Source organism: Protopterus annectens, chromosome 4.part0, assembly GCF_019279795.1.
Source record: "Protopterus annectens isolate FY-2018-M chromosome 4.part0, PAN1.0, whole genome shotgun sequence".
In the NCBI taxonomy this organism is placed as follows: Eukaryota; Metazoa; Chordata; order Ceratodontiformes; family Protopteridae; genus Protopterus; species Protopterus annectens.
The window spans coordinates 1293765041-1293783667 of record NC_056733.1 but is presented as its reverse complement, the minus strand read 5'-3'; the positions used below and the strand labels follow the sequence as shown (position 1 = coordinate 1293783667).

At 39.0% G+C, this 18627-nt stretch overlaps 1 protein-coding gene across 1 annotated transcript in view; it reads right to left on the bottom strand.

Annotated features, from left to right (window-relative positions):
• The window catches only part of LOC122799843, a 118660-nt gene that overhangs the window by 83112 nt on the left and 16921 nt on the right, over positions 1-18627 (bottom strand). The window contains exon 2 of the mRNA XM_044069173.1: positions 463-492. Within this exon, the coding sequence (XP_043925108.1) occupies positions 463-492 (30 nt within the window). The remainder of the gene's footprint in view (positions 1-462; positions 493-18627) is intronic.

Sequence of the window (18627 nt, the reverse complement as noted above, 5' to 3'; positions counted from 1 at the left end):
GGTTGTATATGCATTTGTTAGAATTCAATGATATTACAGACTTAGGGGTCACAGCAGTTCTGTTTGACTATCATATTTTAATGAAATGCATCAATTAACAGATAGATTAACTAATGATTTATACTGTATGAATAGCTGAGAAGCAAAAGTATTTGCAAGAGCTCTGTAAAGTGTACCCAGAAGGTAACCTTATCACAAAAGCATCTAAAAGTAGGAGAGGCACCTTGCTGAGCTTTGCTGCTGTTACAAATTCCTTCATTTCTTATAGCAGTCTCAGAGTAATATTTACCTTTTTGTTTCAGTTTATTAAAAAAATGCCATTATGTCTGTTAAAAATGATGCCTTGCTTCTGACACTCTGCATAGAAATAAAGCAATGCGTGCAGGATGCCTGTGTGTGGTTTGCTCATATACTGTATTACAAAGCACGTATAATGAATATAAGAAAAAGACAAGCACTTACCTGTCTGGCAATACAGCAGAAGGGCCAGACCTATAGATTAGAGAGAAAATTTTGAAAAAAAAAATTGAGAAATAAAAGAATTTTTAAAAATATATTGAAAAACACTGGTAGTGATTGTCAGTTTTCCAGAAGTAGAACACAATGTATACATTCAGCCTGAGAATTCCCATTTTAGTATTCTTCAGAGCGGTGTAATCCTTTCTGTGATAAAACTTTTCTGTACATGCTGGACATATTCATAAAATGGGATTAGACATCTATAGTATTCATTAGGAAAACATATTACCTTTCAGTGTGTCACCTTCTGATGCACAGTATATAAACTATCAGAAACAGTAGTACAGATACTAATGTATCGGATTTCATATACTCTTCCACAGCACAACAAATCACCAGAGGAAGTAACCATACCTGTGTTTTACTCTGGCTGTCAGATTAGTTTCCAGTCAAGACACATTGGAAATGCAGCCATCATTATCAAAATTCATTATGGAAGGAAGTTACTGCTCTTGAATGAGGGTCAGGATGTGCCCCATTACATATAGTCTCACAGCTGTATCCAACATATTTTAGTACCCTGAAGGTTATTTCAAGATGCAAACAAGGGTATGGATTGAGAAGCATTTACAGGCTGCCTCTGTCCAATAAAGACAGAGTTGCAAGACCAGGAGTGAATTTCTGATTTCAAAGATCTAAAACAGCTCAAAAAGGAGATCACCGTGGTATAAAACAAGCTAGTTTAAACTGATTTTTCCATCTAATGATAATAAGCCTGACTTAGTTTTAATAAAAATAAGTACATTTGCACTTTGCATGTAAATGCCTTTCAAAAAGCCTATGAAAATGAAATATATGATATATATATATATATATATATATATATATATATATATATATATAAAGAAGAACACATTCTCTTTAAAGTTTAATAACTTGGCATCTAGCAAAAGGAAGGCCTTAAAACCTTAAAAATCTATTATGTAATGAAAATAAAATATTTAAGTCAGCTGATAAAGGTGGTGCTATTGTTATGATTGACAAAGATTAATATTTAACTTCTGCATACAATCATTTGGTGAAGAATTATACTTGTAAGCGGTTACAATGAAAATAAGTTGACTAAATAATCTGTAATATAAATTAACAGGTTTAAACTATGCACTAAAATGGTAATCTTACATTGGAACTTCTGCATTTTTTTAATGTGGCACTTCATGTAATTCCATTTCCTATGATTTACCCATAATTCATAAAGATGTCATTAATTCTCCCACTTAGACCAATAGTCTAAGCCAAAGGCTGGATTACAGAGTAATAGCTATGTATTTAGACTCTAAATTAAAACTAACTTTATGTCATATGCGTAGTTATATAAACAACATTGCTGGCTTTTTAAAGAAAGCTTTATCTTTGGTTTTCTAAAAATAATATTAGTTCTTATAAATTTATAAATCATAATATTGACTCCTTATTTACTGTTCAAATGATTACAGAGTAGAAGCAAAGAGAAAACATCAGTCAAAATATACATCACGTCCCACTATGGAAATTTCAAGTATTTTTTAACTGTTTATGATAATACTTTAGAATAATATCTTCCTCTTTCAGAACTTATACTATCGGCAACTTAAAGGTGTAGCATTGGGCACACCCATCACAAATACCTATGCAAATTTACTGTTTTCCATGTAGGAAGACAAACTTGTCTTTAATATGGAAAATCATAAACTCAAGCATAGGATTTCATGTCATCTGTCAGAAATCCGCTCTGGTTGTAAAAATAATGAACTAGCCAAACACCTTTCTCTTCATAAAAGACACACAGGTTTTAAGTTCCAGATCCTGGATCGTATAGACATGGGTGATCTTGAAAGAGACATCCCGAATATTCTGGAGAAACATGAACTCTTGTGGCAATTAAAGCTGAACTCTTTTAGGAAGCCTGGACTAAACTACTACTGTTCAAGTAAAAGTGCACTGTAACTTAGAAAATTGCCACATTGTTTGCATGACTAATTGTATTTTGTTTTATTCTACAAATTGGTTTTAAATACCATTTTAAATCAGTTGAAATTTAAGTGTATATTTTGTTTCCATCATCATACATACATTTTTTCTTATTTTTATTTTTTCTGGTTCTTTTTTCCACTTTATTCAAAATGATGTGTAATAACAATACTAACTAATTATACAATTATATAGGTTTTTAGGGTTCTTGTACACAGACCTGAAGAAGTCTAGAAGGACGAAAGTGATCTTTGTTAACAATTCTTCTTCTTCTTTCGGCTTTTTCCCGGTTAGGGGTCGCCACAGCGGATCACCTCGTCCGCACATTGAGTGGCAGTGGAGTTTTACGGTGTCGAGTTGCCAGCCCGGCACCCAACCTTCCACAGAAGGCACACACACACGCACACCTAGGGCCAATTTAAAGTGTCCAATCCACCTGCAGCATGTCTTTGGGATGTGGGAGGAAACCGGAGCACCCGGAGGAAACCCACGCGACCACAGGGAGGACATGCAGACTCCGCACAGAAGGCACCCCAGCCGAGGATCGAACCGGAGAACCCCTTGCTGTGAGGTGGCAATGCTAACCACTGCACCACCGTGGCCACCCTGATCTTTGTTAACAATAGGTTATGAAAATAGAAATTGATTTTTACATGCAAAATGTATATGTATATATTTATATATATTTTTTGATTGCCAAATGAACTAAGGTTGATATATTTCCAGCCATGTAGTATATTGTCTTGGATAAAATCACAGACTTAATAATATACTTAATACTTTGGTTAAATAAGAGGTACCACATCATTATAAATTTTATTTAAAGTACATAAGGGTTATATATTATTATGACAGCTACTAGGAAGGGCAGGACCAGCTCGAATGTCACACTGATGGGGGAAGGGATATGAATTTAACATATGTACCAATAACACTTTGTTTTACAGCACAATAAACCACTCCCATGCCTGATAAAAAGTATGCATATATTTAGAAAGCTTGTGAGGAAATTATTACTCTATTTTTGTTTTACTTGGATCGCTTGTCTGTGTACTTAATAAAGGATTTTTGAATGGAAACAGACTGCCTGCCTTACTTGGATTACTTTCGAATACTTAGTAATGCTGTACAATTATATATTTTCTATTATTGCTTTTTGTTTTGTTTTGACTTAAGACAAGTTTACGTTCGCTACTTCTACTACTATTGTCTGGTCTGATTAATATACAGTGATTAACTAGAAATAAATGGACTGAAAATCTTCTACACAGAGAAGTTTCTTACACTGTTTTGTTTTTGGACCCACTATGCTTTAGTGGGTTGTTTTGAGACTTTGGGGATACCACGGAGATTACTTGTTTTTTGTTTTAATATGGAAAATCCATACAGGAATGCTTTATTGCTTTATAGGAGATTTGTGGATGATATTTTTCTGTTATGGGATGGAACAGATCAAGTTTTTTATGAATTTTTGGGACATTTAACATATACAACTAATTTTTTGAATTTTAGTAGAAATGTGTCCATGAAGAATATTTATTTTTTTTTTGGACATATTAATTATCAGGGAAGAAAACAGTGAAATGGCAACATCAGTGCATAAGAAATCTATCAAAATAATTTATATCTACACAAATCAATTATGCATCTACCTTTTTATTTTAGAATGCAATGAAAAGCCAGATGTCTAGATGTTATAGATTAAACACTAAGATTGAATCCTTCAAGGAGCAAATTGATAACACTGGTCTAGATGTTGAAGCAAGGGGTTATAATATTCATAATATAAATAGCATGAAAGAATTTGCCACTCAACAATGTGGTAGTGTTGCTAAACCAATTTTTAATATTTCTGATGGCACAAATAATTTTATGCTTCAGAAGAATCAAAATGAGAATAATTCTGTGAGGGGCATAAGGGTATTAATAGGGTAAGCTGACAAACACAAGCTATTGAGAATATAATAAAAATAATTGGCATATTTTAAAACAAATTATAGATGTTACTAGGGAGAAATTAGCTGACAACCCTAAATTTACTTATAGAAGGGTTAAGATTTTAAAACAGACACTATGATATAAAGAGAATAATCCTAAACAACATACTCAAAATATAAAAGGGAATGGCACAAGACCATGCTGTAATTACCACTTCTGTCAATATACTTCTAGAAATGACTCTTATATGCATCCAAATACATTAAATGTCTATTATTTACAAACCCCTATTAATTGTAAGAGGGAAAATATAGTGTATATTGATATATGCCTTATATATTAGTAAATGTAATAGGAAATTAAAAGAACATATTGACAAACATTTGTCTGATACCACTAATGCCCTAGATAAACATTTCCTTGATAAAGCAGACAATCATTTTTTTTTAGATTTTTCAGAGCTTGAGGTAATAAATAATAGTATAAGAGATGATGATATATCCGCTAAGATGGAAAATGATGAATACAAATGGATTTCAGTATTTAGAGCTGATCTATCCCCAGGGTTAAATGGTGGCTGTAGTATGAAGACTTTACTAAAGATGTGTAGTTGACTTTTCATTTTAATTTTTGAATGATGTGATTTGATCATGTGATCTAGAGAGGTTATTTAAACATTTGTTACTGCATTTTCTGGTTTTATCTAACTTGAAAAAGCATTATGTGTGAAAGCCTGTAAGCTTGTGATGCTTTAACTTGATACTATTTAAGACCATGTTTTCCTTTCTGAGCTACTTTTGATCTTTAATATTTTGTTTGTTTAGCTGGTCTTGGGGAGTTTACCTGCTTGAGCTACCCTATTCTGGAATTTGTGAATTTCTGATTTCCCATTGCACTGGTCCAGGTTACAACTGAATATTTCTAGGGATGAAGCATGCTTCACCTGGATAAGAAGCCTGTTCTAGAGAAGGGGTATTCTCAGACATATTCCTCACAGAATTATTCTATGCCTTGTATGCCAGGCAGAAATTCCCCCTCAACAGTCTGTAGGAGACAGAATAAATGGATATGACTTTAAGGCAATCTGCATAGGGCACATTGTTTATACCCTGCATATTTTTTTTGTTTGTGAGGAACCTTTGAGGATTTTCCTGTTGTTGCATGTGCTTGGTCAGGTACATACTAAAGGGGAGGTGGTACTTACTGATGGTCTAGTGAGGGCTGAATACAATGGAACAATGACTTCCTTGGTCCTAGATACTATACCCCTGCTTATAAGTTGAGCAAAATAGAATGATCTCCTTGCTACCTTAGACACAATGGTCGAAAGCCACACTACTGTCTACATACACCCCCAAATCCCTGACTTCTGGGTCTGTACTTAGGAGTGTGATATCAATGAGGTAATTTCCTGGGGTAGCTGACTTCTCAAAGGGTGCTATTAAGCATTTTTTGGCATTGAGTTTTAACCTATGATTCTGGCACCAGTTATTTGTTCATGTTAGTCCTGCTTGGAGGATGTTAGTGGCTGAGGGAATTCTATGACTGCACCCTGTTTACAATCATTGGGAAACTTGGCCAGCCAGAGGGCCTTGATGTTGACTTTTGAGAAGTAGATGCCAAAAAGAAGCAGAGGCAGCACAGAGACCAGAGGTGTCTGCTACTGACCAGCCTCTTTGTGCAGACAGATTCCCCTATCCTAACTTCTTGGCTCCACTCTAAGAGGCAGCTGGCCATCTAGCATGTAGTACAGGGCTTTATGCCTAATTCTGTGAGTATTTGTTTATTTGTTTGTTTACTTATTTTTGTTTATTTATTAAGGTAGTATACTGATCAACACTGACCAATTTCAGGCACAGCCCGCATGAAATACAAAACAATTCACAAACAAAAATACAGAAAGGTAAGCAATAACAGAGTAGTTCAGACTAGTTGCCTAGAAAAATGTATATATATATATATATATATATATATATATATATATATATATATATATATATATGTGTGTGTGTGTGTGTGTGTGTGTAGGTCACCTTCAAAACATCTAAAACCCATAACATTTAATTTCATAACAGTGAGACCAGAACATCTAAAACCCATAACATTGAATTTCATAATATCTAATAGTACAAATCACATGAAAATAAAATCCCCTCCAGATATAACAACATATAATGACACCAAACTACCAAACACACTTTTTACTATGTTTCTGCAGGGGGTCTTGATACAGTGGGGTTAGGAAATTAACTTTTTCCCACTGTAGTGTGATCTTGGAGTTGGTATATTTAATTTACTGGTGGTGTGGGGGAAGAGCCCCCCCACATGGGGGGGTGCAGGGGGACTTGCCCCCTGCATAAACATAGTAAAAGGTGTGTTTGGTAGTTTGGTGTAGATTTGATCTGCGACACTCCCCCATCCCATCTCTTTACCACATTCTACCTAATAAACTCTTCTGCACTTGCTTTTAGTCCTTTTTAATTTAATTGCATTTTTTTAAACTGTGTTTGGTCTAATATTGTTGCATACTCAAGTGTGCTAGCTTGCACTGCATGTGAATTGTTTTTTACTACTGTTTTTGCTACTTTTCTGTAAAAAAAAAAAAAAACTGTAAGCCTGTTTCCTACCTTTCCTGTAACTAATGTTCCAGATACAGATTTGCTGATCCAGGACTGTATGTAAGCTTCTGAGTCCCCCAAGCCTTTTTATGTTGGAGGGAAGCCTTCTAGCTTATCAGTGGGAGTGGTAAGCACTAGGTAACCTGTCTACCATGTAAGTAGTGGTTCTGGCCCAGAATTTGTAGTTATTGGCCGTTTGGGCAATCTCTTCCATCTCTCTCAACTTTCTGATTTGAAAGCCTGTATTTGCACTTGTTTCTGTCCTGTAACTCATCTAGTGCAGATACAGATTCTTAGTTTTAGCACTTAAATTTGCTTGTTCATGCTCAGCACTTGTTCAGAACATGTAAGCACTAAATAAGCTACTAATTACTATAGCACTCTGTCTTCCTCATTACCTAGAGGAAAGCAGTTTTTGTACTTACTTTTCTCACTTGCTTAGAGAAAAACAGCTCTTGTACTCACTTTCCTCACTTATCTAGAGGAAAAACCCTGCAACTCTCTTTTTACGCGGTCTTGCACTATTATTCTCCAAATTTCCTAGACAGCACTATTATAATATAGCATAAGACCCTCGATCGTCCGCAGGACTTAAGTTCAATTTACTCTTCAAAGCATGTCCAGAGGTCAGCTTCAGGTGTACTCTCCAGTTCATCTGGTGGAATTGGGCATCCTAAGGCAATGTCACAACTGCCTCATGTATACAGACAACCTTCTCCTCTTACCTCTAGATGCAAACACTTGTGAGAGATGCAAATACACAGCCAGACTGGAGGCTAAGCGCTCTCAACCCATGACTGTAACAGACAGTCAAGAGGATAAGGGACACACTTCCATCACACCACCTGTCACACATGAATCTACAAAACAAGCACCGGCAAAACATATGCATAAATACACAAAAACATATTCGGAGGCACTAGGTACCAATCTGAAAAAGAAACAGTGCCCCCCAAAGCAGACAAGCAAGCAACCTGCACCCCCAAACACAAGCCAGAAAACACATAATTCACCTCAGCAGTGTGCCTCACAACAGCCCTTAAGGCAAAACACCATACCTAACACGCTAGTAATAGGAGACTCTATAGTAAGGCACATGGATGTTCCACTCACCAGGCTGAACAAGGAGAAGGTTACTGTCAGCTGCCTGTCGGGTGCTCGGATCTGCCACATAACACAGGCACTTAGGTCACTCCAGAACAAGTACAAGTATGATGCTGTCATTGTACATGTTGGTGTGAATGATCTAAGACATACCTCCCTGGACTACATGAAAAGAGACATTAAGGAGCTCTCTGATCATGTAGCCCAATCTGGTATGACCCTGACCTTGAGTAGCATACTACCTTCACCTAGAATGACACCACAATACAAAGACAAAATTATCAATTTCAACAATTGGCTAAGCTTCTGGTGTCATTCTAAGGGGATCCAGTGTCTGTCTGCCTGGGATGACATGATAGACAAGCCTCACTGTTTTGCCAGAGATGGGCTGCACCTGTCACCCCTAGGTTTTCGAATACTGGCCAAGGCTCTTGCCGTCCCCATAGTGCCTTTTTTAGGCAAGGCTCAAAGGACAAACCAACCACCATAACCAGCACAGGTAACTAAAAACTAAGGGTAATGCTACTCAACGCCAGAAGTCTCAACCTCAAAATGCACACACTCGAGGCTCTCCTCAGCATAGAGAAAATCGATGTTTGTACAGTGACGGAAACCTGGTTCAAGGCTCAAGAGAGCACCCCAGCACTGCCAGGTTGCAATTCATATCATACCTTCTGGCCTCAGTTACCGGATCGCAGTACAAAGGGCAGAGGTGTATCCATATTCATCAAGGATACCCAAATCTCCAGGTTAGTAGCACCGCATGATGCCCCAGAGATCATCCATGCACAACTATCAGCAGGCAAAACCACATTTCAAGTCGTAGCCAGTTATAGATCACCCACCATGTCCCAAGATGCTCACTCTGCATTCCTTGAGACATTAGAAAATATAAAGGTCCTATCCAACACGATAATCTTGGGTGATTTCAACTACCTTGGTATAGACTGGGTGAACTACCAATGTTCCAACTTCTATGCTCAGCAATTCATAGAATTTATAAATTCAAATGACCTTGAACAACTAGTATGTTCCCCCACTAGAGGGGACAACATATTGGATTTAATCATCACAAATATGGGTGCCCATTGTACCACACCCATTATCACTCCCTCCTTGGTCAGATCTGACCACAAACTGATAACCCTGGACATCCTCACCCCTCCACCTCCCCTAGTCAAAGAAACCATAGTCAAAATCCTTTCCAAAGCAAACTTCAAACTACTTGCATCCGAAGTGGAAAGCTTCACTATTCCCTTGCAGAAGGATAATGATATCCAGGATGCGGAATCCTACACCAAGGCACTCTATATGCATCTTCAGGATTGCATGGACCGTGCTATCCCAAATAAAACCAAGACTCCTTCCTCAAGCAAGAAGAAGCCAGTCTGGTGGACCCAGGCCATAAGCAAATTTTACAATAAAAGGAGGAGACTTATACAAAAAAAGGCCAAATCTCAAGTAGAAAAATCATCCCTGATCAGCATTAGTAAGAAATTGAGGGCCATCATCAAGTCAACTAAAGCTAATTTTGAAAAGAAAGTTGCCAAGGATACCAAAGATGACCATAAGGCCTTTTATGACTATGTCAAAAACCTAAATGGCAATGCTCAGGTCTGTTCTGAGCTAGTACAAAATGGAACAAAATACACTGACCCTTCTGACATTGCCAACATCTTGGCTGATAGGTTCAGTGCAAATCCCCCCCCCCCCCACACCACCACCTACAGGGCCTATTACCATTCCAGGGGATTGTGTAAGTCCAATTATTACTGATACGTTGGTTAACAAGGCTCTATCTAAAGCTAAAAACACTGCCTCCATGGGAACAGATGGTGTCCCAGGCTGTGTCATACGCGAGCTCCAAAAGGAATTAACCCCGCATCTTAATACCCTGTTCAGTCTCAGCCTCTCCACAGGATATGTGCCCATAGAATGGTGCATGGCAACGGTGGTCCCACTACACAAGGGTGGGGCCACAACTGACCCTGGGAACTACTGACCAATAAGCCTGACCAGTCTGATCTGTAAGGCTATGGAGCGAAACATTATGGAACTCATAAATGGAGAGATTGGGAACCTCCAGTCGCTGGACCCACACAGTTCGGCTTCATCAGAGGCAGATCATGCCTCCAGAACCTGGTGGATTTCTTTCAGACAGTTACTCAGGCTATAGATAAGGGAAAGGAGGTACACACGGCTTACCTTGACCTTCCTAAAGCATTTGACACCATTCCCCATTCAGGTATTATTGATAAGCTCAGCAGCCTGGGCATAAACCCTTACATCATAAGATGGATCGCAAACTGGCTCTCAGACAGATCCCATAAAGTAAGAGTAGTGGGATCTATGTCCGAATCCAGACCAGTAATGAGTGGTGTGCCTCAGGGCTCTGTCCAGGGGCCCCGCCTGTTTGGCATATACTTTTCAAAAGTACAGGCAAGCACAGAAGGGCTGTGGCTGACTAAGTTTGCAGACGACTGCAAACTGGGTGCTATAATAGAGTCTTCTGCCGACATGGAGATCCTCCAGAAGGGCCTAAATGAGACTGATGCATGGTGTCAAAGCCATGGTCTCAAGCTAAATGCAAAAAAATGCGTAGTAATCCCCTTTGTAAAAAACAGAGTACCCGCAAACTACAACATAGGAGGTAATCCCCTGAAATCTGAAGAAGAAGAAATAAGGGATCTAGGGACCCAAGTAGATAGTCAGCTTTCCTTTGATAACCATGTTGCCAAAGTGGTTAGAAAATCCTTCTATGTGACCCATCTGATCACAAAAGGGTTTGCATCAAGATCTAAGGATGTAATGGTGCTCCTCTACTCTTCCCTCATCAGACCCATGATTGAGTACAATGCATCAATTGGAATGTACCTGGCTAGACATCTCCAGCAGCTGGAGAGACCACAGAGGTACCTAACCAAGAGGATTACTGGCCTCAAACAGTTGCCCTATGCAGCACGATTGAAAAAGCTAAGACTGTTCTCTGTTGCATACTGCTTTCTCAGAGGCGATCACTGTCTAACGTACAGAGCCATGTCCAACCCAGAATTGTTGAACATGCTCCATCTTAGCAAAACCAGATCTACTCGAGCTACGCGCTCTAGGGATATAAACCTCAACACAACAATGAATAGAACATGCTGGAGGGATAGATTCCCTTCGCAGAGACTTCCCTTACTATGGAACAGGGTCCTGATCTACATAAGACAGAGCCCCTCACTATTACTCTTCAAGAGGAACCTTGATGAGTGGATGGGTAACAGAAAGTTCACACCGGAGATCACACCAACAGCACTACTAGATAGGGGCCAAGGGTACTAGCTGCTAGTACAAGGGTCTAGGTAACTACTAAAGGGGCGGTGAATACCGCACAATCTGGCTGAGCTAATATATGCCTTCGGGCAGATAGCCCAGTACCAACCTATGAACCTATGAATCTATATGTAGAGGGGATGTAATTTTCTTGTGATTTGTAGTGTTAGATTTTATGAAATTCGATGTTATGGGTTTTAGATATTTTGAGTTTTAGATGTTCTGGTCTCAATGTTATGAAATTAGATGTTACGGGTTTTAAATGTTTCAAAGTAAACCCGTATATATATATATATATATATATATATATATATATATATATATATATATATATATATATATATATTACCGGGCTAGTCTAACTGGATACATGTCCATTTTCAGTAGAGGCCCGGGGAAAAGTGAACAAGCACAGTGCAATGTAAACTCAAGCAGCATGCAATGTACAATATATACATTAATTTCTAAATGAGTCAATCTTCAGTAAATCTTGAGAGAGCAGAAGAGACTTGGAAAAACATGGAGAGAGTGTGTTGGCAGGAACATCTGGGTTGGTTGAAGAAGTGCTTTTTGAGTTGCATTCTGAATCTGGAATAAGTGTTGATTTCCTTTAGGACAATGGGGAGAGCTTGCCAGAGAGTAGGTGCCTGAGAGGAGAAAGTATATGCAGTGCTCTGGAGTTTGGTTCTAGGGGTAATGAGAGGTTGGTATGGCTTGTGAGTAGTGTCTTGGGTTGTACAAGGAAGCATTTTCATGAAGTCTAGCTGCAAGGGGAGTAAATGTGGGGAAGTGGAGTAGTCTGTAGAGCTGGGATCCCAACAGTAGGTTAGATCTTTATTTTTTCTGTAGCCATTTGGCTTTTTCAAAGTCAAAGTATACTTTCTTGTCATTTATGACTACACAAGTGTAGCCTAAACAAAATTCCAAGTATGAACTCACCAGAGAGTACATAGGAAGCAAGGATAACAAGAACAACAGTCTAACATTTCAATTTAAAAAGATCTTCAATACAAGACCCACAGAATGATAGATAAACCAATAATAACAGCAAAAACACACAACCCTCCTATACAGTCATAAGAAGAATACTGTGCATAGCAGCATGACAGAGTAGGATTGCACATTAAGATTGTCCTCCTTTGTTCATCTGCATCAGACAAACAGCAGGCAATTGCACATGAATAAGAAAATATAATGTTACATCAAAGAATAAAATAAAAAGATATTGAACACTTTTCAGCTTAGCTACATACTGTGAATGATTACTGACTAAATAATCGGTGGCTGGTTTCAGAATTTATAAGTCTCAACACTGTTGGGTAGAAGCTGTTTAAGTATCTGGTGGTCTTGAAATGGATACTCTGATATCTCTTGCCTGAAGACAGTTTTGTAAGATTAGGGTGGCGCAGTGGTGCAGCGGTTAACATTGTCGCCTCACAGCAAGAGGTTCACCTGTTCGATTCTCGGCTGGAGTGCCTTCTGTGTGGAGTTTGCATGTTCTCCCTGTGTTCGCGTGGGTTTCCTCTAGGTACTCCGGTTTCCTCCTACATTCCAAAGACATGCATCTGGAGCATTTCTCCCCGGGCCTCCGCTGAAAACAGGCTCTGTGGAACCTAGTCGGACTTTCCCGGTCAACAAATGATAAATAAAATAAATAAACTAGGTATGTACAGGGTGAGAGAGGTCATGAATTATTTTGGATGCACATTTCATGCTTCTTGCTGCAAAGAGATCCTGGATTGATGGTAAGTTGATGCCCATAATTATTTTGGCAACTCACACCACTTCTTTCTTTCTGCTATTGTACTGTTCCCAAACCAAACTGTGAAGCTACTAGTGAGAATGCTCTCAGCTGCTCCTCTGTGGAATGCAGTGAGAAAAATAGGTGGGAGCTTTGCTTTTTTGTCCCTTCTGAGATAGTGGAGACATTGGTGTGCATTTTTGACCAACTGTTCCATGTTTGCAGTCCAAGAGAGATTCTCCAAAATGTGCACCACCAAAAACTTTGTAGACTTGACCCTTTCCACCTCTTCACCATTTATCATGAGCAGTGAGTGCATTGTTGACCTTTTCCTGAAGTCTATAATGATTTTAATTGTTTTACTGACATTCATGTCAAGGTTGTTCTTAGCACACCAGTCAATCAATGAAGTAGATCTCGTCTCTGTAAGCTCTTTCATTCTCCCCTTTCATGAGGCTCACAACAGTAGTGTCATCTGCAGACTTAATGATGCGATTGGTGTTGTATTTTGCATAACAGTCATGGGTGAGGATGGTGAACAACAGAGGGCTTAGCACCCCGCCCTTAGGAACACCGATGTTGAATATTATGCATTCTGAGGTGTTGCTGCCCACACATGTTTTCTGCAGTCTGTTCATCAAGAAGTCAAGGACCCAGTTGCACATGAGCTTGCTAACTCCAAGATGTACAAGCTTGTCAGTAATCTGCATTGTGAACACTATCCTGAATGCTGAGCTAAAGTCAATAAACAACAGCCTGACATAGTTGTTTCTTCCCTTCAGATGATCAAGTGAGAGGTGGAGTGCCAGTGAAGTAGTATCTGCAGTGGATTTGTTAACCCGATAAGCAAACTGTAGAGGGTCGAAGGTGGATGAAAGGTTTGTGGACAGATACCTTTTTACTAGCGTCTCAAAGCATTTCATTACACTTGAAGTTAGAGCAACTGCTCTGGAGTCCTTCAGGCAGGCTAGATTAGCCTTTTTGGGGATTGGGACAATATTCGTCACCTTGAAGAAAGAGGGAACTTTATCAAGAATAAGGGAGGTGTTGAAAATAGGCGATACAGTGATGGTGACAGAGAGCTGAGTTTGTAATGAATTGGCAGATGCCATTAGAAACAGTCTGGCTTGGGATGATATTTTTCTTGGAGGCAGAAGCAAAAATTGGAAACCCATATTCAAGTTAAGAAAGGAGAACTCATTTTCCAATGGCTGCTCTGGCTGGATGGGATAGAAAATGGGAGATATCTTTGGCTTAGAACATGAGGAGGTTTATTTTGGCTCTCACTTTGTCCATGTGGAGATAGAAATTTAGCAACTGAATCAAAGAATAATCCTTGGTATTTGAAAGTGGAGGCTGTCTCTATGGAATGGTAGTATAAGTTAAAGATAGTTAAAGAATCAGTTGCTTGACAAGTTTTCTCTGGAGTTCACAAAAGCATAGTTTGGGTCTTGGTGGGTTAGAGAAGTAGTTTATGGCTTATGAGTCACTGATGAAGTTCATTTAGTCCAATCAGAGCTGGCATGGAATGTTGTTGCAAGAGTGACCTGATCAGTAAATGGCCATGACCAAGGGACTAGAGATAGTATAATGATTAGCTGAACTTAAAATAGCCCACAAGGGCAGCTGGTTTAGTACTAACCTATGAACCATATCAGCAGCACAAAGGATAAGTGAGAGACAGAGGAAGTCACAAAGAAGTTTGTTAATGAAGATGAAGAAGTGGAGGGGGGGACAAGAATAGATGCTTGTGCTACAACTCTGGTATTAGATGCAGATTCAGATCAGGAGGATCCCATTTTAACTCTAAAGTGTCTGTCACTGAAGAGGTTTTTAAACCAGCGAGTGGTGTCTAGACTGATACCAATTTCAATTAGTATGTTTTGGAGAAAGTTGTAGTCAATGAGCTCAAATGCCTTTGTCCCATCTATAAATAGGGCATCTGTAAGGAGACCACTATTAGTGTTTTGCAAGATATCATCAGTTAGGGACCAAAGTGTTTTCATAGCACTTTATCCAGGATAAAAGTCATTGTGTTTGGAGAAGAGTTACTACTGGATATAGCCATCCATTTATCTACATCAAAAACCTAAATGGCGCTGGCAGGTCTGTTCTGAGCTAGTACAAAATGGAACAAAATACCCTGACCCTTCTGACATTGCAAACACCTTGGCTGATAGGTCCAGTGCAAAACCCCACCACCACCTACAGGGCCTATTACCATTCCAGGGATTGTGTAAGTCCAATTATTACTGATACGTTGGTTAACAAGGCTCTATCCAAAGCAAACACTGCCTCCATGGGACCAGATGGTGTCCCAGGCTGTGTCATCTGTGACTCCAAAGGAATTAACCCATCTTAATAGTGTTCAGTCTCATCTACTGGATATGTCTTTGAAATGTCAGAGGAAATTGGAGGCTATGGAGCGAAACATTATGGAACTCATGAATGGAGAGATTGGGAACCTCCAGTCGCTGGACCCCACACAGTTCGGCTTCATCAAGGGCAGATCATGCCTCCTGAACCTGGTGGATTTCTTTCAGACAGTTACTCAGGCTATAGATAAGGGAAAGGAGGTACACACAGCTTACCTTGACCTTGCTAAAGCATTTGACACCATTCCCCATTCAGGTATTATTGATAAGCTCAGCAGCCTAGGCATAAACCCTTACATCACAAGATGGATCACAAACTGGCTCTCAGACAGATCCCATAAAGTAAGAGTAGTGGGATCTATCTCCGAATCCAGACCAGTAATGAGTGGTGTGCCTCAGGGCTCTGTCCTGGGGCCCCTCCTGTTTGGCATATACTTCTCAAAAGTACAGGCAAGCACAGAAGGGCTGTGGCTGACTAAGTTTGCAGACGACTGCAAACTGGGTGCTATAATAGAGTCTTCGGCCAGCATGGAGATCCTCCAGAAGGGCCTAAATGAGACTGATGCATGGTGTCAAACCATGGTCTCAAGCTAAATGCAAAAAAATGTGTAGTAATCCCCTTTATAAAAAACAGAGTACCCGCAAACTACAACATAGGAGGTAATCCCCTGAAATCTGAAGAAGAAGAAATAAGGGATCTAGGGACCCAAGTAGATAGTCAGCTTTCCTTTGATAACCATGTTGCCAAAGTGGTTAGAAAATCCTTCTATGTGACCCATCTGATCACAAAAGGGTTTGCATCAAGATCTAAGGATGTAATGGTGCTCCTCTACTCTTCCCTCATCAGACCCATGATTGAGTACAATGCACCAATTGGAATGTACCTGGCTAGACATCTCCAGCAGCTGGAGAGACCACAGAGGTACCTAACCAAGAGGATTACTGGCCTCAAACAGTCAGTCATATGAATTATTTTAGGTCATTGTAAAAGCTAAGACTGTTCTCTGTTGCATACTGCTTTCTCAGAGGCGATCTCTGTGGTAAGAGCCATGTCCAATTTTCTTGTGATTTGTAGTGTTAGATTTTAGTTCCAAAAAAGGGAGAATCATGGTTGGCTGGGGAAGAAGGGAGTTACCACAATGATCTTTGCAAAATTCCTTCTGAATCTTCAAAAGTACTGCACATATCAGTGGAAGGAGTTGAAAAGCATATAGTAACATTTCTATCTAAGGAAAAGAAAAGACATTTATCTTCCAGGACCCCCTTGTATGGGGTCCTGGAGCAACAACTTTGCATGTATATATATATATATATATATATATATATATATATATATATATATATATATGTATGTATGTATATCTATATATATATATATATATATATATATGTATATATATATATATATATACACACACACACACACACACACATGTATTTGGGCGTAGACTATCTTTTCTAGAACTTTGCCCAGAATTGAGAGGATGGATATTGGACAGAAGTGAGAAACATTTTTTGGGTTGGTTTGGGGGGGGGTAATTAGAATGGTCTTCCAAATCTGAAACATGCTGTTTTGTGTGAGACATAGATTATACATGTGGGCGAGAGGAAGATATCGATGATCTCTGCAATAATATGTGAACCAGGGGCTTATGTTGTCAGATCTGGGAGAGGTTTCAGTGGAAATATTTTCAAGTAGAATAGAAACGTATGGGACATATACATTTGAAAGGGAAGAGGGGGATGAATTGTGATGGAGCAGGCCATGCATGATCTATGGGACGTCTGGAGTTTATTGAAGGGAGATTGCTAAATTCTTTAAAGAAATCTTCTGGAGAAAGTGTAGTTGTGCCATACTGAATGGTGTTTGTAGACAGGGTATCATAAGGAGGTTTTCTTCCTATAAGTAGGTTAACCTTTTTCCAAAAGTGTTTTGGAGAATGTAAGAGGGTAATTTATGTTTTTATTTGGAGATTTCTTTTGTGCTTTCTGATGGAATTCTTGGCTAAGTTACATAAGGCTATAAAGGAGGTGAGGTTGTTAGTTGTGCAGGGTTGTTTCCATTTTTTGACATGCTTTATTCCTTAGAGTTAAAAGATGTTTGAGTTCAGTGCATAGACATTCAGTTCTGGTTGGTTTACAAAGCATGTGAATGAGCAGGAAGAATTGGTCTTGCAGCTGGAATAGAAAGTCGTTTAGGCTTATGACTGCTGCATTTGTTTACAATGCCTGAGTGAGATATTGTATCAAATGCCTGGACAAAGTAGGCAATATGTATTGCTTTGCCCTCTCCTTTGCCTTGGTGACCCTCTCAAAGAAGTCCACCAGGCTAAGTATGCATGATCTTCCCTTGATAAAACCAAACTGGGTTGAGTCCAGTGTTTGAAGGTTTCCTTTGTCATTATTTGTCATTTCCATGATAATTCTTTCCATGGATTTCCTGTATTTAGACTTAAATATTTGTAGTTTCCAGGGTCTGTGAAAAGCCTGCCATTATGCAGAGGAATGATCATTGCAGTTTTCCATTCACATGATATGAAGCCTGATGGGAGATTATGGTTAAATAGTGACTCTAATGGTCCTGATAGGTCATGGTTAATGCTATTTCAAAGGCATCCTGGGATATTGTGAGGGTCCATTGGTTTGGTGTTCTTTTCCTTGTAGAGTGAGTTTAGCACCTGCTTACTAGTGAAAATTTGGGGGGCATATTTGATGGTATTTCCTGAAGCATGGCCCAGGGAGAGGATAAAACTGGAGCTGAATTCATTGGCCAAGAAATCTGCAATATCCTCAAGCTCCATGTATAATTGAATTTACAATTCATTATGTGCATTGTTGTATACTGCCTTTGAGCTTCTGGACTTAGTGAAAGAAAGCCTTATGTTTTTTCCTTGGTCTGAGATGCTACTTTTACTTCATATTTAGCTATGGTAGACTTGATGTGCCCTCTGAGTTGTTTATTTTGATTGAAGAAATAAATTTTATCTTGCTGGGCATTACATTTCCCAACTTTTGTGATTGCTTTCTTCCTCTTGTTGTACAATCTATTGATGACAGAATTCCAGCA